This window comes from Polypterus senegalus, chromosome 18, assembly GCF_016835505.1.
Source record: "Polypterus senegalus isolate Bchr_013 chromosome 18, ASM1683550v1, whole genome shotgun sequence".
Taxonomy (NCBI): domain Eukaryota; kingdom Metazoa; phylum Chordata; class Cladistia; order Polypteriformes; family Polypteridae; genus Polypterus; species Polypterus senegalus.
The window spans coordinates 71,171,802-71,199,030 of NC_053171.1; the positions used below are offsets into that span (position 1 = coordinate 71,171,802).

The following is a 27,229-nucleotide window of genomic DNA, read 5'->3' on the forward strand; positions in this document are numbered from 1 at the left end:
AATATAGTGAAAATGCATAATTAACATAAGACGTTAAGTTCAAAATCAAAAGTGAACAAGAATTGTGTGACTCATTCTTGTGTAATGATTCAATGGTTCAGCTTAAGCATCAAATGAATCGTGTGAGTTGTTTGTAAATCAAAGGAATGAGAATCATGTGATTCGTTCTCAGGTAATGATTCAGTTTGAGCTTAAAAATCTAGTGCAAGATACATGTTTTATGCATTTAATGAGCCATAAAAAGTGTGTGCTCAAGTAAAGTTGAGAGAAAATAATTATTAGAAATCAGAATATGCAAAGAGCCACCAATGTATTAAGTTAATATTATGTTAGTTTATTCTGTTTAAAAACCCAATTAAGAATTTTATAAAACAAGCAGTATAAAAGAGTATATTCTTAAAGTCTATGGTTTGCATAGATTCAAAGAGAATCATGAGCATATATGAAAATAAGCATTATATTTTAGTGTATGTCACTATAGCAAGGGTTAAACCACAAAAAGACCTGTGCCTGCAAATTTTTATTTTTCTTAGCAGGCTGGAAATCAGCAGTATTTCATGAGTTAAGGTCAGGAATGTAGAGAGAGGCTGACAGGTAAGCCCCCTCTTTTTCCCAGGAGGTGAACGTGAGCCGAGGACTACAGATAATGGTGGCAGGAACAGGACTGGGTTCAAGGTGGGGAGAGGGCCCGTCAAGTGGCCATGATGGATAAGATAGAGTGCTACGCTCATTAGGCTGGGAAATATTGGTGGTACTAATTAGAGGCAGGACCACCCTGTGTTAGGATATAGCAGATTGGACAATGACTGACTGACCAAGGTAATGGGAAGCTGGGAGTCAGATAGGTGTGAACTCTGGGCAAGTACTGTAAATAAAAGTAAGAAGGTCCCATTGCTGGACGCTCACATCATTTGAATTGAGTCAGTGTGTACATCACGCAATAAAGCTTGATTCTGCCTGCATATCCTGAGGTCTCCGAGGGCCTTCTTTGAGCAGCGTGTTTCTGCCACTACAGCAGTTCTAATATAAATGTGTTGTTACTGTATTGTACCTGTAGGATGATCAAGAGAATCGTCAATGGTGGAGTTCTCATTCAGTGATAATGATTAAGCTCTAACTACTAAAGAATCATAAGTTAAGTGATCAAGAATCCTGAATCAAATGAGTGGTATTTGCACATGCACTTTAAATATCTAAACGAAAGAGTTGAGCTCCACCAAATCGATTTGGTCGTGCTCACAAAATGATTCCTATGATTAACTGAAAAGAGTCATTTAAAAATAATGAATCGTCCACAAAAGGCCCATCACTAGTAAATTCCATCTCCTAATTAAGTCCTTCATCAATCATATTTTTACTGTCCAAGCTGGAAATGGCAAGCTGCAAGGCCAAAATGTTAAAGCATGAAGAATTAATAAAAGTCAAAATATGGGCCAGAGGTTGGCAAGCCAATCAATACCAAAGAGACCAGAGCCAAAAAAAAATCCAGCAGGGCTATGTTTCCCTAAATGTCTATTAAACTCATAAACTCATTTTCTTTAAACTACTGTTCCTCTGTTAAGTGTTTATAAGTCAGTTTGCCAATGTGACCATTGAGGGCATCCCGTCATGAAAAAAGTATGTGCCACTGGTTGTTGTGTTTTATCTCACACAAGTTTGAACACAATACACTGAAATAATAATCATAAGACTGGCAAGGGTTGATCAATTACATTAACTTTCTTATAATATTACTCAATGAAGAAATAATTATAACTAGGATATCTTAACAAAATGCTTAGTATTAATTCTTTTAAGCCGCTTTTCCACTGCATAGTACGGCACGACACGGTTCAGTACAGCTCACTTTTGCGGGGCTTTCCACTGGGAACAGTACCTGGTACCTGGTCCTTTTTTTAGTACCACCTCAGCCGAGGTTCCAAGCGTGCCGAACCGTTACCAAAATGTGACGTGTAAACTCTGCTGGTCACTGATTGGCCGGAGAAAATCGTCATTACTGCGTCACTGGCTATTCTTTTCTTTAAAGGTACACACACGCGGAAGTTTCGAAAGTTCTCCAGCCACTGAGTGTTTGTAAAACCGGGAACAATCACATCCCACCACTCTGAAGCACGGTTAAATGTCCAAACAGATGGTCTGTTGCGGCGACTTTTTTGCAAAATGTGGAAGATCTGTAATATACAGAATCAGCATTTTAATGTTACACTGGCAGTTAAGTTCATTTTATGCTTTGCAACAGTGGTAAAAGTTAGCTAGTGATGTGCTTTTTTTAGATGCTTACCCTTGCGCGTCGTCGAGCTAAAGTGTTGTCGTTGTCTGCGTGTTGTTGTAAAAGTTCCATGGTGTCACGGCAGTAGAGGCGGCGCAACTATAACGACACGTGAATAATCTCGCCCACTCTAAAGCAGTACTAAACTGCAGTCGAAACGCAAACCGAGCCGAACTGAGCCGAACCAAGGTGAGCTGTACTGAACCGTGTTGTGCCGTACTATGCAGTGGAAAAGCGGCTTTAGACTATAAGAATCCTTCTTTTCTTGTAAAATGCAGACGCTCTTAAATAAGCTGGTGTTAACATGTCAAAATGGATGTCTGGACAGAGGCAATGAGGAAGCAAACACGGAGACAAAATGCCGTACTTAAGAAACAATACCAAAGTGAGTGAGTACAGTTGTGGGACACGCTTCCTTTTGATGTATCTGGATACAGTGTGTTGCCACTAGTGGAAGCAGAAGCTAAAAGATCACATAAATGTAGCCACTAGGTCAGGGGTCTCAAACTCCACCATGGCTGTAGGTTTTCATTCTAACCCTTTTATTAATGAGTGACCTGTTTTTGTGGCTAATTAACTTCTTTTGAATTAATTTTAATTGACTTGTTCTTGAAGGCTCAGACCCCTAAATTGTTTCTTTTTCCTTACTTAGTAGCCAAACAATAATTAGATATAAAATGAGGCAAAACATGACCAGCAGACTGTGTCCATCAAACAATATCTGAAAATAAAGAAAGGTGAAGGTCTCAGGGATGTTGATCTGCTCAGGTCCACAAAACATTTTATCACTGTTCTTAGAAAAGAGAAAATCATTAATTTTGGAAATGTCTGCTATTGCATAATGAGAGCAGCAACAATCCATGGAAATGAAGAACGGGTTTAATTAACAACATAACTCGGCGCATAATTAAGAAACTGGTTGGAGTTTGAGGCCTTGACTTAGTTGGCCTCCTGTTGGCTCACTCACGTCACATTTCATTTCTGTTTGGGTGACATTTAAGGAAAGAAATGAAGCAATTCAGAAGAACAATCAGGGGAATAAATCTTAAAAAACAAGTCAATTAAAATAAAAGGAAAAAGAGTTAATTAGCAGCAAAAACTGGTCACCAATTAAGAATAGGGTTAGAATGAAAACCTGCAGCCAGTGAGGCCCTCCAGGACCGGAGTTTGAGACCACTGCACTAGGTTATAATGGAATTTGAGGGGTATCAGTATCATTTATTTAGTGATGTACGGCACCCTCATCAGTCCCTTTACACAGGTGCAATGCCAGGATTTACCTTCATAAGAGATCAGGCAGGTTCTTACATCCTGCCAACACGTGTATATATTTTAGTCCCAAAACATTGACAGCAAGTAGCACCAGAAGGACACCACTAACATTGTTACGTTTAGGAAAGGTCAAGCCTTAGTAATAATTGGCCATTACTCCAGGTTAATGCTGACAGATGACGCCAGTTTTCCCTAACCTGGAATGGATACTATGATACTGGAGTATGGAGATATAGTTCTGTTGCAAAAGGGAACTGAGGTTAAGAGAAAGAAAGAAGAACAGGTAAGAGGACTGGATGGTAGCTCTGACCCCTAACTTTTAATTTGTCCATAACTACCAGTTGTCACACCAACGGAAACCTTCCCTTCTTGAATAAAAAGGCACCACGTCTCTGGTCAGGCTGGGCTTAAGACAGCGAGGCAGGGCCACACAACACAAAATGTTACAAAAATATGAATGTATGCTAACAAAGTCTTGCTGTTTGCTGTATCCAACTAAATCACATGAACAGCAGTTTACATTTATTCAATTATTATTATTTATATCAGGTGAAACACGAACATGAATGAGCACCAGCACATTGTTAGGTGACTCCATATGAAGAACATAAATACTCACGTCTTCTGATTCTCTGATAAGCTCTGTGTCTTCAACCTGGACAACTGCATCAGCACCGCATGGGATGGGAGCTCCTGTCGTCACTCGCATAACTTGACCAGGCATCACTGTGTGAGTTGGCTGAGGAAGGTAAACAGAAAACATCTGCATATATTCAAAGATGTGGATGCAAGTGAACATACACTTTCCTGTTACTCTGTCCTACACTTGGCTATGGACCCAAGTTTAAGTACTGTCCTGTTTGTATGAATTCCTACCCCATTGCCATTTCTTATTCACTTGCAAAGCCCCTATAAAAGGCATAATGTTTCAATTGACTAGAATCCTGGTCTATCAAAGCATATTCATTTGTGTGCAAGTGTCCACATAACTAGCTGTTTGGATTGCTCACCTCCTTCCAACATCTGATGGACCAGACACTTAGGTGATGTGGAGAGACTGAACATAAAATGCATAACAGGCACACCCTGAAGGCAGCACTGAGTGTCATGTGCAGCGTGTGAGATAGAAGAGTGGCATCGTACCTGTTCACCAGCCTGAGACTCTCCAATTATGAAGCGATCTCCTGGACCATCAGCGGCTGAAATAAGACACAAGAGATATTACCAAGGGGCTCGAGCTCATTTAGCAACACTACAAGCTCCATGTCATGTCATTCTGGCTTCAATCTGAGCAATCCAAGATGCCATATCTTACAAGTCACTTGATTTCAAATCCCACCTCTGGCACCATATATGTCACCAAATCCCATTTCTAGCACCAAACAAGTCTCAATAAGAAATACTGACTTTAGAAATAAGGGGAAGGAAAAGAAGAAACCAACGCTGAACTTGATCTTCTTTATATGGAGCTGCCTTGAGAGTTTTTTGTATGCAAAATACTGCACAACAAACAGAAGAAAAAAGGTCACAAAGGGGCTTGAAAGTTGATTGCCTTTGGCCCTCAATGCTCATCAGAGAGTTGCGTTCAGTCTGGATCACTATAATGAAGTCTATCCTGTTATGAGAGAGGTTTGTGGCATTGTGCGTTTTTAAATAAGTAAATAGAGACACCACGGCTCAGGTTCTGACACGAGAAAGCATCCATGAGCAGCCCAGGGTTTAATGGGAGAATTGATTGGTTGTGCTTCTATGTGCACGGGTTTGTCAGTTTCCACGTTGGTGTACTGGGCTTCATGATTGCAACACTGACATCCGATAAGAAAGAAAGAAAGAAAGAAAGAAAGAAAGCAGAGGGTGGGAGTAAGCGAGTAGGCAGTCTGGAAAGTGAGTGCACTGACTACCTGATTTTTTGTATTACTTATTTATTTATTGAGGATGGTTGCACTGAACTTTGGACACTTTATTGTTTGTTTTTTAATAAAAGCAAAAAGCACAAAGCACTTGCACCTGCCTCTTGCTGATTGTGTGCGAGTCCTCATTTTCCCAGCTCATCCTTGGTCTATGACTATCGACAGTTAATTGTAGAATGGTAAGTCCATCTATTTCAATCACATCATGTATTTACGAACGTCTGTTCACAGGATATGGCTTACATCCCCCTTCCTTTGCACATTGAACATTCTAGCTTTGTTGTGGATGCCGGTTGATGTGACACCTGAATATATGCTGCCAGGTTTACCATCTTATGCCTTTGTTCTTCAGACATTCCCACCCTCTTGTGGACGACGGATGATATTATACCTGGGTATGGGCACTGGACGGATGCGCAGACATTTTATTGCTTTACTAGCTATGCTACTGTCTAAGACGTTGAAATGTAAGTAATCCAAATAGATTCCAGCATTAACGTTTTCAGTGCATCGTCTACTGGAATGTATTTTGTGATGCATGTGGTAATAAACATGCATTGCATTTGCCATTCCAACAGATGGCTCATCACAAACATGTGTAGTAATAAAATGCATTGATGTGCCATCTGTTGGAATGACAGAAACATAGCAACCAGACAGACACACAAATACAAAGACACTTGTCCTTTTATTAAGATGGATGTATATAGAGATACATTATATGGACAAAATAATTGGACCCACCTCTTAATTGTTGAATTCAAGTGTTTCATTCAGACCCATTGCCACAGGTGTATACAATCAAGTACCTAGCCATGCAGTCTCCATTTACAAGCATTTGTAAAACAAAATGGGTCATGCTGAAGCGCTCAGTGACTTAAACATGATACTGTGATAGGATGCCCCCTTTGCAATAAGACAGTTTCTGAAATTTCATCCCTGCTGGATATTCTACAGTCAACTCTAAGTGGTATTATTGGAAAGTGGAAATATTTAGGAACAACAGCAACTCAGCCACGAAGCAGAAGATCACTTAAAAATCACAGAGCGGGGTCAACAACTGTTAATGTGCATTGTACGTAAACGTTGCCAACGCTCTGCTGATTCCATAGCTGAAGAGTTCCAACTTCCACTGTAAGCACAAAAATTGTTCGGCAGGAATTTCATGGAATGGGTGTCCATGGCCAGTAGCTGCATGCAAGCCTCACATCACCAAGTCCAATGCCAAGCGTCACATGGAGTGGTGGAAACATGGTCTATGAAGTGACAAATCACACTTGGGCAGTCAGCCAGGTGATTCTGGGTTTGGCATATACCGGGAGAACCAACTGTGAAGTTTGGTGGAGGAGGGATAATGGTGTGGGGCTGTTTCTCTGGGTTTGGGGTAGTCCCCTTACTTCCAGTGAAGAGCAATCTTAATTTGTCAGCACGACAAGACATTTTGCTCCCAACTTTGTGGAAACACTTTGAGAAAGGCCCTTTTCTACTCAGGCATGACTGTGCCCCAGTGCACAAAGCAAGATCCATAAACACATGGTTGGATGAATTCAATGTGGAAGAACTTGACAGGCCCACACGGAGCCCATCAAACACCTTTGGGGTGAACTGGAACAGAGATAGCAAGCAAGGTGTTTCATACAACATCAGCGCCTGACCTCATAAATGCTCATCAGAATGAATTCCCACAGAAACACTCCAAAATCTTGTAGAAAGCCTTCCAAGAATTATTTACTAATTATTATTGAATACATTTTATAACTAATTTTTCTTTCATACCAACTTGTCTGTGTTACTACAAACTGATACAAACAACAAATCACCAGGACCAGATAATATTTACCCTCAAGTTCATAAGGAGGCTAGTGAGTACATACATAAACCCTTGACACATATTTTTAGGGAGTCACGGTGCACTGGAGAGATTCCGAAGGACTGGAAAATGGCAAATATCATCCCATTATATAAAAAGGGTAACAAGGCAGATCCAAGCAACTATAGGCCAGCAAGCTTAACGTGCATCAGAGGAAAATTAATAGAAGGAATTATTTAAGATAAGATTGAACAACACATGGCAAGAACAGGAGTTTGACAGAGCAGTCAGCATGGGTTCAGAAAAGGGAGGTCGTGTTTTACTAACAAGCTGGAATTCTATGAGAAGGCAACAAAAGGATACGATCAAAGTGGAACTTATGATATTATTTATCTGGACTTTCAGAAAGCATTTGATAAGGTGCCACATGAGAAGTTGGGAATCAAATTTAAAGAGGATGATACCAAGATAGGTGGATTGGCAGATAAAATCCGTTATATCATTACAGAAGGACTTGGATAGCATACAGAATTGGGCAGATTTGTGGCAGATGAAATTTAATGTCAGTAAATGTAAAGTATTACACATAGGAAGTAAAAAATGTTAGGTTTGAATACACAATGGGCAGTCGGAAAATCAAGAGTACACCTTATGAGAAGGATTTAGGAGTCATAGTGGACTCCAAGCTGTCAACTTCCCAACAGTGTTCAGAAGCCATTAAGAAGGCTAACAGAATGTCAGGTTATATAGCGCCCTGACGTGTGGAGTACAAGTCCAAGGAGGTTCTGCTCAACCTTTATAACGCACTGGTGAGGCCTCATCTTGAGTACTGTGTGCAGTTTTGGTCTCCAGGGTATAAAAAGGACATAGCAGCACTAGAAAAGGTCCAGAGAAGAGCGACTAGGCTGATTCAGGGCTACAGGGGATGAATTATGAAGAAAGATTAAAAGAGCTGAGCCTTTACAGTTTAAGCAAAAGAAGATTAAGAGGTGACATGATTGAAGTGTTTAAAATTATGAAGGGAATTAGTACAGTGGATCGAGACTGTTATGTTAAAATGAGTTTATCAAGAACACGGGGACACAGTTGGAAACTTGTTAAGGGTAAATTTCGCAAAAACATTAGGACGTTTTTCTTTATACAAAGAACGATAGACACTTGGAATAAGCTACCAAGTAGTGTGGTAGACAGTAAGACGTTAGGGACTTTCAAAACTCAATTTGATGTTTGTTTGGAAAAAATAAGTGGATAGGACTGGTGAGCTTTGTTGGGCTGAATGAACTGTTCTCCTCTAGAATGTTCTAATGTTCTAAATCAAGTCATACTGCACCCAAAGGTCACAGAAAGAACTGAGATGGCAGGGTTTGGTCCATAAGAAAAGAGACGCAGATTAAATAGCCAAGTCTTATTTTCTGAATCCATTTATCCATCCGTTTTTAAACGCTCACTCTCCAATACCACCTGTCAGTAGCTATACCACCTGCGCTACAGGACAGGTCATCCACCTGAAGCTGAACATGTTTGGACCTGACCAGTAGTTGGATGGGTGACCAGCCAGAAAAAGCTTTGGTTGCATCTATAAGAGGTGTTGGTGAGGACAGCAGGGGCGCCTACCCTGTGGTCTGTGTGTGGATCCCAATGCCCCAGTGATGGGGATGCAGTGCTGTCCTTTGGTTGAGATGCCAAACTCAGGTCCTGACTCTCTGTGGTCATCAAACAACCCTGTGCTTCTTTCAAAAAGAGTAGGGTGTACCTCGATATAATGGATAAATTGCTCATCACAGCATGGTCCATTCTGGCCCACTAATCATCCCCTGGCTCTTAAATTCCTTTACCATCTAATAACTAATATGGGGTGAGTGTACTACTACAAGAATAGTAGTGGATGCCACACATTAATGGTGGATGAAGTGGCTCCTCAGTCATTATGTAAAGCACTTTGAATAGCAAGAAAAACACTATATAAATATAATTATTATTATTATTATTATGATGATTATTATTAATACAAGATCAATGGAAGGTAGAGACAATCTTGATACTGTCTGAGTAAAGGCCTTACACAATGCCAGTTTGGAGCAGCTTTATCACTTATTTTCTTTTTAAAGATTGTCTTAAGATATGGAAAATGATAGCCTGCTTAATGTGCCATTATATAAGAACATATGAGCAATTTTGATGACACCAGTCCGTTTAACCTAACAAAGACCATTGATCCCTATTCACTTAACTTCTATACAACACCATGAAGTCTACATATCAGGGTCCCTAAAGTCCTTCTGTCAACCACACTACTTGGGTAACTTTTCTTACCTATCTATGATTTTCTGTGTAAAGAAAAAGCTGGTGCTGTTTGTGGCAATGTTACCTTTCTTTAGTGGCAATCTGTATACTTGTTGGAGAAGTAATTTTAAAGTAAGACTAATTCCCTTCTGAATTTTGAACACTTCAGTCATGTCACTTCTTAATCTCTGTTTGAGAAAACTAAAACGATTTAAATCCTTCTACCTTTCCTCACAGCTCACACCTCTCAGTCCTTCTGATGCCCCAGCAGTACACTGGATAGCTAAGGTACAACCCAATTCAGACGCCATCCTACTAATCTTCTTCCTTACTTGTGTATGCTGTCCACTTCTGGACAATTCTATGTTTACTGACTTAAAGTAGAATATATACATCATGTGACTGCATGTGTGGTGTGTATCTAAGTCTCATAGCCTTACTATTAATTATTATTATCTACTATTAATGCTATATATTGGTAGTGCATGTACAGTTTTCACTTTCTTTGTATTGTGTGTCCTACTGCATATGTTAATAAGACTACATGGCTCAAGCCTCAGTAACTGGCTTGCACAACACAGTTCAACTTGAAAATAAAAAGCACTCAAATGCACAATTAATACTAAAACACTTTACAACTTCAAAACAACCAAAATATTCATTCAAAAGATACGCTAATATGTGCTTTACATTAAATAAAATGTACTATTTTAATACTTTCTTGTGTACAATGGTGCTAGAGAGTGGCAATGCATTACATGCTGGTCAGATGTACAAGTACGAACTTCACAGCACTCTGTATTTGTAACCCTGCTACTACCACCACTAACTGTGCTGTGATCCTGGTCAGTCCGACATGAAGACTCTGTGCTATTGACATTCTCAGTTTTATTGATAAAGGATTCAGTCGGCTTAGACCAGCAGGTCTTAAAGCCCAAACTTGGCCTTAAGTGCTGTTCTGTGGTGACCACTGCTCGTGTCAAGTGGATATTTACTGGAAGTTCATTAGACACAAAGAGGAACATCGTGTTGTTCTCTTCATTCTGAGCATTTTATGTGATGACCAAAAATGAATTATGTCACATTAATAAAGAAATGAGAGTCAAGGTCCATGGTGCAGGACGTGTCCAAACACTCATTAGCAACAATGTAACTGAACATGTCATGGACATGTACACTACATGGTTAAAATGATGTGGACACCTCTCCAAATGATTGTGTTCATTTGTTTAATTGTTAACAACAACAGTTCAGCCACAAAGTGGTAAATTACGCCATCTCACAGAGTGATGAAGTGTGCAAAAATGGCCTATCCTCTATGGCATCACTCACAACAGAGTTCCAAACTGCCTCTGAGTGTTGGAAACTTCATCAAATGGGTTTCCATAGCTGAGTAGCTGTACACAAGCCTAGGACCATTATGTGCAATGCCCAGCTGTAAAGCATGGCACTATTGGACTCTGGAGCAATGGAAACATGTTCTCTGGAGAGATGAATTAAGCTTCATGGACATATCTGGGTTTGGCAGATGCCTGGAGAATGCCACCTTCTGAACTGCATAGTGCCTACTGTAAAGTAAAGTAAAAGGCAGGGTTTTTGGCACAACCCCTTGGTTCAAGCGAAGGTTCCTGTTAATGCTAAATAAAGACATTTTTGGAAATTGTGTGCTACCAATTGCGATGGATGGCCAAGGACCTTAATAATAATAATAATAAATTTTATTTATATTGCGCTTTATATTTAACAATCTCAAAGTGCTACAAAATAAAAATAAATTAACAAACAAGATAATCTATAGAAATAATTTAACAAAATGTCTTTCTAAAAAGATAAGTTTTTAGGTTTCGTTTGAAAGCATCAGTCGACTGTGGGGCTCTCAGGCAGTCAGGGAGAGAACTTGGCGCCACCGAAGAAAAGGCCCAATCACCCATACTGCTAAGCTTAGTTCTGGGAACTTGAAGAGTGTTGGTATGCACAGAGCGGAGGGTGCGTGAGGAAGTATGAGGGATAAGGAGTTCCTGTAAATACAGGGGAGCAGATCCATAGATGCACTGATGGGTAAGGAGGGAAACCTTGTACTCTATTCTAAGTGGTACAGGGAGCCAGTGAAGGGTTTTCAAGATAGGAGTGATGTGGCTATGCTTTCGCACCCTCATCAGGATCCTGGCAGCACTGTTCTGAATGCAATGGAGTCTCTGGATACTCTTGCCAGGAATCCCAATGAGGAGCGCATTACAGTAATCCAGCCTGGACGAGACAAAGGCATGGACAAGCCTCTCTGCATCTGCCAGGGTAAGTGTTGGACGAAGTTTAGCAATGTTCCTCAGATGGTAAAAAGATGACTTACAGAGGTGTTTAATGTGGGTGTCAAAAGTGAGTTGAGAGTCCATTTCAACGCCCAAATTTGTAACAAATGTAGAAAGAGGAATGTTTTGACCAGAAAAAGTGATACTGGTGATGGTAGAAGAACGAAGATGGTGTGGTGTGCCAACTAAAATGGCTTCTGTTTTAGATCTGTTTAGCTGAAGGAAGTTGAGCTTCATCCATGCCTCTATTTCCTCCAAACAAAATAGTCAGTGTAGATGTTGGCAGAGGAGCAGTAGAGGAAGTGGGAGTAGTCCTAAGATAAAGCTGAGTGTCATCAGCATAACAATGGAAAGATAGACCATGTCTGCTAATGACACTTCCAAGGGGGAGCATGTAAATGATGAAAAGGATGGGGCCCAACACAGAGCCCTGTGGATCACCACAGGTAACATTATGGGTGTGAGATTTTGTGCTGCTGAGAGTGACATACTCAGTTCTACCAGTCAAATAAGATGTAAACCAATTTTGAACATTTCCTGAAAGTCCAATGGTGTATTGCAGATGGTGAAGAAGAATATTATGATTAATTGTATCAAAAGCAGCTGTCAGGTCAAGGAGAATGAGTAAAGAAGGAGAACCAGTATCTGCTGACATCAGAAGGTCATTAGTGACCCTGACCCTGTTTCGGTGCTATGGCCAGGGCGAAAACCAGACTGAAACTTTTTAAACAGTTTATTCAGTTTGAGATGATCATGAAGTTGTACTGCAACTATTTTTTTCAGAACTTTAGAGAGGAATGGAAGATTAGAGATGGGTCTATAGTTAGACAGATCTTCAAGATCCAGGGTGGGTTTTTTCAGTAGAGGTCTGATGACAGCAGTTTTTAGTGCTGAAGGAATATGGCCAGCCAAAAGGGATTGGTTTATAATCCTGGTGATAAGTGGAGAAACAGCAGAAATGTTGGCCCTCAGCAAGGCTGAGGGAAAAGGGTCCAGGGAACTGGTAGATGGTTTCATTTTCCTGATGACGTCCTCCACCTCTTCCTGTGTGGCAACAGAGAAGGAGCAAAGGGGCTGGACAGTCTCAGGCAGCGGGTCAACAGTTGGGGGGAACAGAATATCCATGGTAGAGAAGTTTAAGCAGATGTTATAAACCTTTTGTTTGAAAAAATTAATATGCAAATTACACCTCTCATCAGTGGCCTCGGAATGAGCACATGAAGGAGGTTTAAGAAGATGATTTATAGTAGAAAAAAGTTTTTTTGGATCCCTGGAGCTACTTCTAATGATGGTAGAATAGAACCTGGACCGTGCAACCTTCAAAGCTTCTGCATATGCCCTCCTATGTTCCCTATAGGCCTGTTTGTGAACAGTCAACCCAGAAGTCTTGAGCCGCCGCTCAAGGACACCCCCAGCCGCCTTCATTTTTCACAGCTCGCAGGTGTACCATGGTGCTGAGCACGAAAATGAGATGGACCTAGACGTTAAAGGGGTGTGAAAGTCAAGGAGACTACTCAGAGACTGGTTGTAGAGATCCACAAGGTCAGCAACAGAGCTGGAACTGGTAAGATCTGTTGAAAGAAGTTTAAGGTCCAGGGCCAAGGCATCCACATTGATGTTCTTCAAATTTCTAAAATGAATCTGCCGTTTTGGTTTGGTACGAGGGGAGAAAAAGGGTAGCTCCATTGACACTACTTTGTGGTCTGAAATACCAAGATCATAAACCTGTAAATTACTAATTAAAGCAGAGTTTGAAATAACCAAGTCAAGTGTATGACCCCTAGAGTGTGTGGGGACATCAACATATTGTTGTTAGTTGAAAGAATCTAACAACTCAAGAAAATCAACAGTGAGATAACCTTTAGGATAATCAACATGAATATTTATATCTCCCAGGATTATGATGTTGGCAGAGGTGCCACACAGTGTTGTGAGAAGATCAGTCATTTCCGGAATAAAAGTAGAGTTGGGTTTTGGAAGTCGATAGATAAGAAGAACAGTCATGGGAAAAGGGTGCTTGCATTTAAATGCAAGACACTCGCAGGAAGATGTTACAGGTAACGAAATAGGGGACACCCCCATTACCTGATGATAGATGATGGCTAAACCACCACCACTCCCAGTGCTGCGAGCTGCTTCCAAATAACTGTAGCCAGATGGACACGCTTCACTTAAGGCAGAGTAAGCCTCTGACTGGTGCCAGGTTTCTTTTAGACACATGAAGTCAAGTCCTTTCTCCCTGATGTGTTCTTCAATCAGTGTCGATTTATTGCTGATGGACCGAGAATTAAACAATTCAAATTTGACCAGCGATTGTGGAGTAAATCTCAGTACAGGTCTCAAAACATTAAAATCCACTCCACGCAGCTTGAAATCCACTCCACAAAATAAATCCAGCCGGGGATGTAAGGATCTTGCGGTATTTCTCACAATGGCTCGGGTGTTTCTCATGCTAGAGTGCAGAGATCTCGCGATACTTCTAATGTTAATATTAGTTGAAATAACGGTGCTCTGATGACGCATCACACGTGCGACAAGTGACAAAAAAGATGGAATGTTGGTAGCAGAGCACTTCTGCTGTTTATGGAAAATGAACTTCTAACCAGAGCCTCTATGAATGTAACGAGGATGGCGAAGAACTCCAAGTTCTTCAATGATGTGGATGTTAATTTCAGGAGTGGTTACAGGATTTAGTTGGCGAAGTTGTAAACTGGAATAGCTGAGCACCATTCCAACCGAAGAGGGAGAAAAGGATGCCATCCAGATAGTGCCGCAAAATCCACAACAAACGGTAAAAGACCATGGTGAGAGAGTATTAAAACAAAGTATTTTTATGTTTCTGACAGTTTCCCCATATGACACGAGTCCACAGAAATCTCGTTACTACGAAGTACATTCAGCAGCAGATACTTTAATTACAACAAAGTGACCTTGAAATGCTTGAATGAATCATCCACAGAGCAGTTAGTTCTGCGGTCACAGCTTAGTTGTGAACATTTGCACAAAAACCCCCAAACAGAAACATTGTAAAAAAATGTTCTTTCTTCGAACATTCCTCGTACTGTTTTTTACTGTTTTTGTTTTGTGTGGTTTTAAGTGATACCTTTCCCTTATTGCTTGTCAACATTTGAAAAACATCCATTGGAATTTAACTCACTGTCACCCTTCTATAGAAACGGCATACTTGCTATATGCAAAAAAGAAGAAAAATCTCGGGTTGCAAACGTATGTGAACAGCTGCATTTGAAGACGCCGAAAAAGCCGTTTTTATGTGGTTGCAGTGATGCTTGTTCAAGAAACATTCCTATTAAAGCGGTACTCATTCAAGAAATATGATTTTTTAAACTATCTTTGGACCCGGACAAACAATCTCACACGTGGCAATAGCGCTTTGGGACGCACTTCAGCGTGTTGTTCCCATTGGGTGGTGGGGGATCCCAGATCCCAAAAGAGTTCAGAAACCTCACAATATGAAGGAGAAGAAAAGGATAACTGTGCTGACTACAACATGCTTGCGCATTCAGATAATGTTCACGTTGAATGCCTCCCACCCAATTGCACGGCAGTGCTTCAGCCATTGGATTTGGGCATCATTCGCACCCTGAAAGTGTATCATCGCAAGGAAATGCTGAGAAAAATTCCTGTCAGTATAACTTGTAGATAGGAGAAGATTAAACTGACGCGAAAGAAGCTATTGAAGCTTCTTCCATTTCCAACATCCTATCTTTGTGATGCACGTTTTCTGCAGTGACAGCAACCAAAACAAGATTACAGAGTAGACTGAACATAAGCAACACACTTCGCGTGTCACTGTCTTCCATTGTCCCCAGATGGAATCGTCTGGTAGCAGGAAAACAAGCTCAGGGCTCTCACTGATTCTGCATTATGGTAAGCTGTATAATTTCTATTACAATATTATAACTTAATAATAATAGAAATGTAATGTAAATTGTGTATAAAACTGCCATACAAACCCACCCATAATCACCCCACAAACTCCAACCTCCAACAACCCACCCATCCCTGGGAAAATTTGCTTCTAGTAAAGTGGTCCTTGGTGTCAAAATGGTTGCGGACCACTGGGCTACACTACTGGCTGGGCTGCTGAGACTGGCCACTGGGCACAACTGAACATCACGAGTAGTAATAGCTTGCATATTTTCACGTTTTTCTGCTCTAGTTTTATGTAATTTTGTGCTAGTATTGTAACGAACAGTTAGTGCAGACTACAGCTGAAGATCTGAAGTGGACGGGAAAGGTGGTGAGTTGTTTATTAACAGATTTTTGTGATTTTGAGTTTGTATAATTAGTGTAGGTCGGGGGCTTTTTGCGTATGGGCTTATTTTACAATATTAACTTTGAATTAAACTTAGTAAAGTAAAATTTGAGTTTTGGAGGATTTGTTTTCCAACATGTATTACTGAGCAATGAATTCAGTGAGCGTTTTCGCGATTTCAATTCACACGAACAGGACTTTGTGGTGTTTACGTCACCACACTCTTACAACATTGAGAATGCGCCGGAGAATATCCAAATGGAATTGATTGAGCTGCAGTCAGATTCTGCTCTGATGGCAAAATACAACGAAGTTGGTGTGCCAGGCTTGTATGCTTACCTGTCACCCTCGTATGTGCAGATCCATAAGTTGGCATCGAGAGTAACTGTCTATGTTCGGAAGTACTTACCTTTGTGAGCAATTGTTTTCGTTAATGAAAGCTACCAAAACCCCACATTGCTCAAGACTTACTGTCGAGCACCTTTCATCCCTCATAAAAGTTGCAGTTGCACAAGATTTCAAGTCTGACGAACTGGTTACTAACAAGAGTTGCCAAGTGTCGGGACAAAAGAAATAAATCTCACACTGTAAGACTCCTATATAAACAATTAATATAATATAATGAATATAATATAATAATATAAGGACTTAGCTAAGAGGCTAAGGCTCTAATTGTACGCTGTTGTACGGAGATTGTATGGAAATAAATTACTTTTCTTTAAACTTTAAGTGTTACATTTTTTAAAGTTTTCGGTATTGGAAAGAAAGCTACAGTAACTTTGTATAATAGTATAATAGTATTTGTTACAGTGCGGCCCGCTGACGCACGTATGGCAGTCGAAGCAGCCCACCAATGGTAGTGAGTTTGACATCCCTGCTCTAGAGCATATCTCCACCTCTCCAGGGTCTCCTCAACCTGCTCCCTAGTATTGTTACAGATCACAGTGTCATCAGCAAACATCATAGTCCATGGGAACTCCTGTCTAATCTCGTATGTAAACCTGTCCATCACCACTGCAAATAAAAAAGGGCTCAGAGCTGATCCCTGATGTAATCCCACCTCCAACTTGAATGCATGCGTTACTCCTACCGCAGACCTCACCACTGTCACACTTCCCTCGTACATATCCTATACAACTCTTACGTACTTCTCTGCCACTCCCGACTTCCTCATACAATACCACAGCTCCTCTCGAGGCACCCTGTCATATGCCTTTTCCAGGTCCACAAAGACGCAATGCAACTCCTTCTGGCCTTCTCTATACTTCTCCATCAACATCCTCAGAGCAAACACTGCATCTGTGGTGCTCTTTCTTGGCATGAAACTATACTGCTGCTCAATAATCATCACTTCTCACTTCTTAACCTAGCTTCCACTACTCTTTCCCATAATTTCATGCTGTGGCTCATCAATTTTATTCCCCTGTAGCTACTGCAGTCCTGCACTTACCCCTTATTCTTAAATACTGGCACCAGTACACTTCTTCTCCACTCCTCAAGCATCCTCTCACTTTCCAAGATTCCACTAAACAATCTTTTTAAAAACTCCACTGCCATTTCTCCTAAACACCTCCATGCTTCCATAGGTATGTCTGTCTGTCTCACCTCCTTCCTAAACTCAACCTTAATTTTTCAACTTCCACCATTTTCCTTGGCTCTGCCCTCACTCTCTTCCTCTTCTTGATCTCCAACATCATCCTACAGACCACCATCCTATGCTGCTTAACTACACTTTTCCCTGCCGCCACTTTGCAGTCTTCAATCTCGTTCAGATCAATTCTTCTGCATAGGATGTAATCTACCTGTGTGCATCTTCCTCCACTCTTGTACGTAACCCTATGTTCCTCCCTCTTCTTAAAATACGTATTCACCACAGCCATGTCCATCCTTTTGGCAAAATCCACTATCCTCTGACCTTCTTTATTCCTCTCCTTGACACCATACATACTCATCACCTCCTCGTCTCCACTGTTCCCTTCACCAACATGCCCAATGAAATCTGCTCCAATCACCACTTTCTATCCCTTGGGTACACTGTTCATCACTTCATCCAACTCACTCCAAAAATCTTCTTTCTCACCCATTGCCCACCCAACTTGCGGTGCATATGCACTAACAACATTCATCATCACACCTCCAATTTCCAGCGTGATAATCATTACTCTGTCTGACACACTTTTCACCTCCACGACACTCTTGACATACTGTTTCTGCAGAATAACCCCTACTCCATTTCTCCTACCATCCACACCATGATAGAACAATTTGAATCCACCTCCAATCCACCTGGCCCTACTCCCCTTCCATTTAGTCTCTTGCACGCACAATATATCAACCTTCCTTCTCTCTATCATATCTGCTAACTCTTTCCCCTTACCAGTCATACTGCCAACATTCAAAGTTCCTACCCTCAGTTCCACTCTCTTTACTTTCCTCCTCTCCTCTTGCCTCTGGACATGTCTCCCCCTCTTCTTCTCCTTCTTCTTTTTAGGCCAACAGTAGCCCAATTTCCGCCAGCACCCTGTTGGCTAACAGTACTGATGGCGGTCGTTGTTAACCCAGGGCTCAACCGATCCGGTATGGAAATTTGTATTGTTGTCCGCATATTGATTTGGCAAAATTTTACACCGGATGCTCTTCCTGATGTAACCCTCCCCATTTATCTGGGCTTGGGACTGGCACAAAGAAACACACTAGTTTGTGCATTCCCTGTGGCTGATCTTGATCTCACCAATGGACAGAACTTCCCGCAGACACACTCCAAAATCTTGTGGAAAGAAAATTTGAGGCTGTTATATCTGTAAAATGGGGTGGTCAACTCCACTTTAATGCCCATGGTTTGGAATGGGGTGCCCAACAAGTTCATATAGGTGTGATGGTTAGGTGTCAACCAACATTTTGCTCTTTTATGCTTGAAATGGCAAAATCAAGATAAAAAGCAGGTTAAAGAGAGTCTAAAATGAGGAACAGCCCTTAGCAGATGTGACGTCCTGTGCTGGGGCAGAACACCTCATTGGTGTATATTTAAGAGCAGCCTTACCTCGAACAGCATAACCATCCTTCACCGAGGCGGGGAATGGAGGCAGGTTGTCCTTTGCGTAAACTTCTTGTGCCAGGACACGACCCATGCCATCTGAGAAAATAAATAAAAAAAAAAAAACAAAAAGCATATTTTAAAAGACAAATGATGAAACACTGGTTTCAAACATCTCAACACTCAATCAAATTTAATTCTATGCTGTGCCTTTACAAACAAAGTGCCAAATGGTCCTTCATGAAACAAACAAGAATCCTCACAGGCATACTGTAAATGGCAGGAGATTTCTGCATACACGGTTTACTTCTTTGTAAAAACATACCTTACCCCAAAACAATGAGCTTCTCAGTGACATGGTTTCCATGTATCATTAGGGAAAGTAAAAAATCAACTTTTGTCCATTCACATACTGAGCTAGACATATGGACTTGTTTTAAGCAAATCACAAAAGTAATTTGAAAAGAATTTATCTTGGAGGAGTAAATGGTTGTCAGTGAACATGTTATCTCCCAAAGTTGGGGAGGTTGCTGATGTGGGTGCAGACTTCTTATTTGTGTGTCCATCCAGAAAGAGCAAATCAAAACCATTTAAAGGACAGGTATGACTTGCGGAGGAATGGCATGATGAAGCGTTATAAAGTGATCTAAAGAGTACAGTCAGACAATTAGAGTGTTTACCTTTGTCTAGGTGATTATAAAGACAATGCAATTATCCATTCATCCATTTTCTAACCCGCTGAATCCAAATACAGGGTCACGGGGGTCTGCTGGAGCCAATCCCAGCCAACACAGGGCACAAGGCAGGAACCAATCCAGGGCAGGGTGCCAACCCACCGCAGGACACACACAAACACACCCACACACCAAGCACACACTAGGGCCAATTTAGAATCACCAATCCACCTAACCTGCATGTCTTTGGATTGTGGGAGGAAACCGGAGCGCCCGGAGGAAACCCACGCAGACACGGAGAGAACATGCAAACTCCACGCAGGGAGGACCCGGGAAGCGAACCTGGGTCTCCTAACTGCAAGGCAGCAGCGCTACCACTGCGCCACCATGCCGCCCAATGCAATTATTAAAAAGTATAACGTTTCAACTTTCCTTGAAAAGCAGTGACTCATGTGCTTCAGATAAAACATTTAAGCCATTTGACTCTAAGACTGTACCAGCAACTTTTTGGATGTTTTTCAGCTTTTTTAAAATTCTATGAGATATCTTTGCTAGACTCTCTTGGGAATTTTTTAACAGTTGCACGCAATCCTAAAATAAAAGTCAATGTTAAAAAAATATAAGCATCTATTTTATTTAAAAGGGTAACAATTATTTTTTCTATGACAGGTAAAAAAATATTTTTAAGATGTTCAAAAGTTGTTGAACATGACCTTTTCATTTATCATTTTTCCCTATAAAACAACATTTATGTGCTATGGACTGGACAATTCAGAGGTAGCTGATGGTCAGTTTCAATATGCATTCATGAATGAATGCCCCCAGTCACTAGGCAAAGTCACCATTAGTAACTGCAAACAAAATATATACTGTACTATACTAGCAAAAAGCAAAAGGACACATGCAAGAATATGAAGAGATTGGAAGTAAAAAAAAAAAAAGAAAAAGAAAAGCAATTCTAGATGTTCTCCTGATATTAGGATTGCAAAATCTACCATTTCTAATAAAGGCAGAAACATTCAGCAGAGCAGAAATAATGCCCATGTGAGTAGAAGTGTCAATTTTGTGAATTTCCCCTTGGGATTAATGAAGTATCTATCTATCTATCTTGTGAATATATAAGGGGTCGGATCAAATTAGCTCTTTGAATGGGCTTTAGAATTACCGTACTTTTCCCTTTTGACAACACAGTATAAATCCCTCATCAGGCGGTTGTTTTTCAGCATAATGCTTTGCACTGCAATATACGCAAATGCTATTTAATGGTCCACAACTATCAGTGATAACAACATATTCAGTGGTGGGAACATTGTAGACAAGGGGGATAACTGATGGTAATGTGTGCAGCAGTTCATCTGTTTTGATGTCATTGTGTATTTAGGAGCCCGTGCTCGCCAGATATGTTGGCAGTGTCAGGGATGCCAGGGGCGACGACCCGGCCGGGACACCTTGAGAAACTGGAAGAGGGCATGCGCCCACCTTGGATCACGTGGGAGCCACCACCCTGGTTGCTTTGGGGGCCACGGGTTGAGGGCATGGAAGTCCAAGCCTGTAGGGGCCCGTGGTCACTGCCAGGGGGTGCCCCAATGCCTTGGGCACCCTGGACCTCAGTACTTCCGCCACACCAGGAAGTGCTGGGGGGAAGAGAAGCAGGGACACCCAGAGGGCTTCTGGGAGTACAGCCGGCACTTCCACCACACAGGGGGCATGTCGGCGGGTGATTGCCAGGGAGCACCTGGAGCATATCCGGGTGAGGATAAAAGGGGCCGCCTCACTTCATTCGAGGCTGGAGTCGGGTGGAAGAAGGACTAAGCAGGAGAAGAGAGTGTGGAGGCGGCCCGAAGAAAGGCACTGTGTGTGGCCAGGACTTTGGGGGTTTGTGTGTGCACTTTTGAACATTGTAAATAGCTGTAAATAAACGTGTGGTGGTGGAAAACAACATGTCTGCCTGTCTGTGCCCGGGTAACGTTCACATCTGGCATAGTCAGCAGGATGCTCCGTTGTAGACGGCCCGGCACAGCAAGGGACCCCACCCACGTGCCGCGGAAGCGGCGTGCACACAGCCACCCTGGGGAAAAGTACCCCACAGACCGCCAGGGGTCCGCAGGAGAGCCGTTTTTCCCTGGGACGGATCGACGGCGTGTGGAGCAGAACTACAGCAGGCTCCTGCGGGTGCGCCATTGCTGGAGGCGCCTGGGACGGCATTGCGTCTAGGGAGGCCACGCCGAGGACGTCTCCTTGACTAGTAAAACATTATAAACTGACAAAGGTGTTGTTGACAATAGAAGCCATCATGTGTGCCAAGCACCGATGAGACTTGCAGGCGAATGTCATCAGTATACAACATGCAATACGTAGAATCTGATGAGGGATGATCAGAAAGTTTTGAGACTACACTGTTTGAGTATTTGATGATGTTAGGAACCATTTTCTTCCTCCAGGTACCATTGTTCATATTCTGCACACTGCTACTCAGATATCCATCCATCCATCCATTTTCTAACCCACTGAATCCGAATACAGGGTCACGGGGGTCTGCTGGAGCCAATCCCAGCCAACACAAGGCACAAGGCAGGAATCAATCCTGGGCAGGGTGCCAACCCACCGCAGTACTCAGATATGTTCAACTGAATTTTTAGTATTGTCTTCAAGAAAGATCTTCATGGGATGAAAATTTTTTCCACATTAGTTTATTAGGCTATGAAATGCCTTTACCTGAATACTTCTGCCTGCTCACTGTTTTTGTTCCATATACCTTGATCAGTATTTCAAAAGTATCTCAAACACTTTACACACAATTCAAACATGAATGTGTAATAAGTGGTAAACTGCTGTATGTGGCAACTCATGGAAAAGTAGCTATCATCTATTTATCTAACACAATCATCATTTACTGTGTGAGGAGGACTTACTCCAAGTCTTTAAAATCTTCAATGGCACTGATAAAGTCCATCCAGCTGAATTCAACCATGAATCCCATACTTGCTGACAACATTGGAAATTAAAGGGAAGTGTATTTAGGGCAGAAGCCAAAAAGTGCTCTTTATGCAAAGATTTGTGGAAATCTGAAACAAACTAGCAACACATGGAGTTGAATTAAAAACCTTGAGAGCCTTCCAGAAGTATCTGGATGAGATATTGGGACAGCTTAGCCATTAACTAAACAAATGGGCTTGAAGGACTGAATGGTCTTCTCTGTTTTTGAAAATATGCCAGGGTGGCTGCTAAGTTGCCTTCTTTCATCTGTTCCCACCAGCTTTAAGTCAGATTTGATCTGATGATAGCTTATCATATTTTGTTTCCTTTCGTCAATGTCATTAAAACATTTTTTTATCAACTGTAGGCTTTGAGTTGCGTCAGAAAATCAAGTCACTCCAACAAAGGTCAAAGTATACCCTCAGGAGGATTAGCTAGATGGAGGAGCACAGCCCATGGGGTACAGAGACAGAGTGGCTAGGTTAACAGTCCAATCAAGAGAAAAGGTTAGTCAAGCTGTATGAGTTCATACAAAGGCAGATGGCAGTCTTCTTTAAAAAATGCAAATTTCCACGCTATTCAAAACCTCTAACCAGATCTCCTCCTTTTATTCTGTTACAGGCTTCTCGATCCCAATTAGCAAGGCTTCAAAAAGGGCTGTTTCACTGAGATGGCACGTTACGCCCAGCTAGAATACACCAACATGTCTTCCATCCTCATCCTGCTAGATCTCTCTCTACTCTGTCTTCAACAAGGCCAACCACCAGGTCCTTCTTGCCAACGTCTCTGACCTTGGCATCACTAGGACTGCCCCCAGGTGGTATGAGTCCTTCCTCTTGGGCAGACCCTACTTTATATCCTGGTGTGGAGTGATGTCAAGGGTGCACCAGGCAAGTAGGGGGTGTCTCAAGGATTGATTTTGGGCCTTCTTCATTTCTCCCAATACACCTCCATTCTAGGCCCTATCATCCTGTCTCATGGTTTTCCTTCTCAGTGCTATGCTGATGATATGCAGTGTGACGGATGGTCGGGGCCCATGCATCTCCCCTTGGAAGCTAGATGGCAGCCTCCCTGGGTTGCAGCGGTGCCTCAGACTTCCCCAGGGCTTCATGGGGGCTGGAGTTTGGTACAGCCTTGTTGGGTTCCACAGGTGCTGCTGGCCCCTTTTGGGCACTGGTTTCACCTTACCCGGAAATGCAGCCAGATGTCGACAATCAACCACCTGGAGCACTTCCGGGTACCCAATAAAAGGTGCCAGCGACCACCACTCAGCGGCCAGAGTTGGGTGGAGGAGGACAAGGTTGCCGGGGGGAAGGAGGAGTGGTGGTGCAGAGAAAGAGAGCGTTTGGTGACTTTGGGACTGTGTTGTGCCAGTAGGGATTACGAGGAAGACGTGCCGCACAGGTGAAGAAAAATAAAACTTTCTTCATTTTATACACGTGCCTCGGTGTCAATCTGTGTCGGGTCGGGCGCAATATAGTGCCTTTGTTACAACAGCTGGACCACACAGTATCAGCTAGAACCTCTGCACGTCTCAGTGATATTGCAATCTGAATGAAGGAGCACCATTAGTAACTCATCTTGGGAAAGATGGACCTCCATATCATCCTAGCTTGCTTTTCTGTTCAGCATGTTTCATTATCATTATCAGCCACTAAGTCAACACACAAACTTGGGGTGGTGATCAAAGACCACCTGTCCTTCAGGGACCGTGTTGTAATGATATCTCAGTGTTGCAGATTCACTCTGTGAATGTCCAGTAATATCTACAAGATTAAATTGCATCTAACAGAGTATGGAGCACAACTCTTGGTCTGTCAGATTCAGACTACTGCTACTCTCTGCTGGTGGGAGTATAAGTATGTGTCACCAGGTCACTGCAGATGACTAAAAATGCAGCAGCACCTCTGGTATTCAATCAGCCAAGGTGAGCACATGTCACTCCTCTCTTCAGATCACTACAATGGCTTCATATAGCAGCACATATTAAGTTCAAATCCCTAATGCTTGCCTACATAGTAGTCAATAGGTCTGTACCTGTATATACTGTATATGGAAACACTTGTGAGGTCCTCCACTCCTTCTCAACCACTCAGGTCTATCTGATGAATGGTGTTTTGGTGATGCTACCTCTGACTGGTATCAAATCCCAGTCCAGACTGTTGTTGTGTGTACCTCCTAGCTGGTGAAACAGACTGCTCAGCTCTATTTGCAATTTCTACTTCTTTGAGGTCTCTTGTTTGGTAACTTTCTTTCTAACAGCTGTTTAATATTATCTAGAAAGTGCAATTCATTTGTATTTTTGTTCAATTGAGTTCTTCAATTGTGATGATCAATATTGTTACCTTGCCCCCAAACAGTCCCCAGACTGATGTATACTCGATTATGTTGACCTCTTTTGTAATTTGATTTGGACGCCTAAAAACTGTCCAATGCCGCCCTTATAACTATGACCCTGTAGCATCACACATTGCACATTTTAGGTCGACCTTGCCTACAGAGATAACAAAGAGAACAAAATAACGGCACCTATAACAAAACAACAAAAAAAAGCCTCAGTGAGAGAAAGTAATTTGTTTTTAACATAATAAAAACATTTCAGATCCAAAAAGAAATCTAGCAACTACATTCATTGATCTCCAAAATCTGTAGTATGATCAGATGACTGTAATTTTCTTTAATAATTCAGCTTAACTTTATAGTATGTGAACATTTGCAAGCATTTAATGTGGACTGAGTGATAAGACGTCCATTCAAATTTGACAGATTTCTTGAATTTGGTATTTTGTGTTTAAGTAAAGACAATTGTGTTATGTATGAATTGAGATATGCTACAAAAAATGAAAATTATATCTGAAGTTATATATTGTATTTATACATTTTCTAGACAAACTCAGTGCTTACTATTGCTAATTAAAGTTCACTGTTTTATTGTACATTTTATCTGCTTGTATATTTAATATGACCTGTGGGGATTAACTCTGTCAGATGGGAAGTTTCTTAGTTTGATAATTGAAAAGTCAAAATAGTACAAGGAGAGGATAAGGCCACCAAGAGAACAGGGGACTCCCGCTAATTATAATTTAGGCAGCAAACATAAAGGCTTAGAACGGAAGGCAGTATGTGTTGTGGCATGCGCCAGGGGGTGGAGCCCAGCCAGGACGCTCAGGAGGACCGGAGGAGGGCTTGTGTCTCCTCCAGACCACGAGGGGGCGACCACCCTGGTTGTGTTGGGGGCCACGGGTAGAGGGCATGGAAGCCCAGCCCTGTAGGGGCCTGTGGCCACCGGCAGGCGGCGCCCCGGTGCCTGAAGAACCCTGGACATCAGCACTTCCACCACACCAGGAAGTGCTGGAGGGAAGAAGACTTCCAGGTGCGCAGCCGGCACTTCCGCCACGGGGGATTGCCGGGAACCAGCTGAAGCCCATCCGGGTTGGAATAAAAGGGGCCGCCTCCCTCCGTTCATTAGCAAGAGTCGGGTGGAAGAGGACGGAGCTCGAGGAGAGGAGTGGAGGCGGCCAGAAAGGCAATTTTTGAGTGTGAGGCCTGGACTTTGGTTGATCGGTGCTGGAGGCACTGGGATTGTGCACTAAAGCTGTAAATATTTGTAAATAAAAGTGTGTGTTGGGTGAAACAACGATGTCCGCCTGTCTGTGTCCGGGGCCAGTTCCACAGTGTTTAATACTATTTGTGTGTTCTTACATATAAATCTAGTATGCAGAATAAAGAAACCAATTCTTTCTAATTTACTGTCAACACAATCGCAGTGTACATATACACTATGCACTATGCATAACTACTGCGAGCCTACACTGAGTGAAGTGCACTGGATGAACATTAGAACGACTGTGTCGAGAACAGGCCATTCAGCCCAAAGACCCTGTCCATCTGACCCCACTACACTCTTAAAAATAAAGTCACCAGAGTGGTTCTTCAGAGCAATACTACTGGGGAACTTTTTTTGGCTCCCAAAAGCCTCATCCACTTGAAGGACACCATAAAGAACCTTTATTTATTTAGATATGTGACAGGCTTCACGAATAACCACGAAGAGATAACACATTTGTGAAATTCCAGTGGGCCCTTGGTGTTAAAAGGACACTTACTGCACACCATCACTTAGGATAACTTTGGTTTTCTGTATCTGTCCATATCCTGCTAGGTAGTCTGCTTCACACGGAAGTTGTCTGTTATGTCCACATATGACAAATCTTTTCAAAGACCAAAGAACCAACTTCATTGGCAAAGAACGCTTAATAGAATTAAATGGCTCTTTGTAAAGCAACAGTTCTACAAGGAACCAAACAATCTAATAAAATGCCATTTGTGAAATGTGTCCAAACAGGGTATGAATTTTCCTATAACAGTTTGACAATCTCTGTCAGTCCAGTCAAATTAAGAACTATGCTGATTGTCAAG

General features: G+C 41.9%; 1 protein-coding gene across 13 annotated transcripts in view; it reads right to left on the minus strand.

Annotated features, from left to right (window-relative positions):
• The window catches only part of LOC120519137 (gephyrin), a 378,763-nt gene that overhangs the window by 35,476 nt on the left and 316,058 nt on the right, over positions 1-27,229 (minus strand). For 12 of the 13 annotated variants that reach the window (XM_039742264.1, XM_039742267.1, XM_039742276.1 and 9 more), the window contains 3 exons: positions 19,167-19,259; positions 4,685-4,740; positions 4,161-4,280 (listed from right to left, as the gene is read on the minus strand). In XM_039742264.1, coding sequence (XP_039598198.1) covers positions 4,161-4,280; positions 4,685-4,740; positions 19,167-19,259 — 269 coding nt within the window. The remainder of the gene's footprint in view (positions 1-4,160; positions 4,281-4,684; positions 4,741-19,166; positions 19,260-27,229) is intronic. The other variant, XM_039742265.1, reaches the window with a different exon arrangement.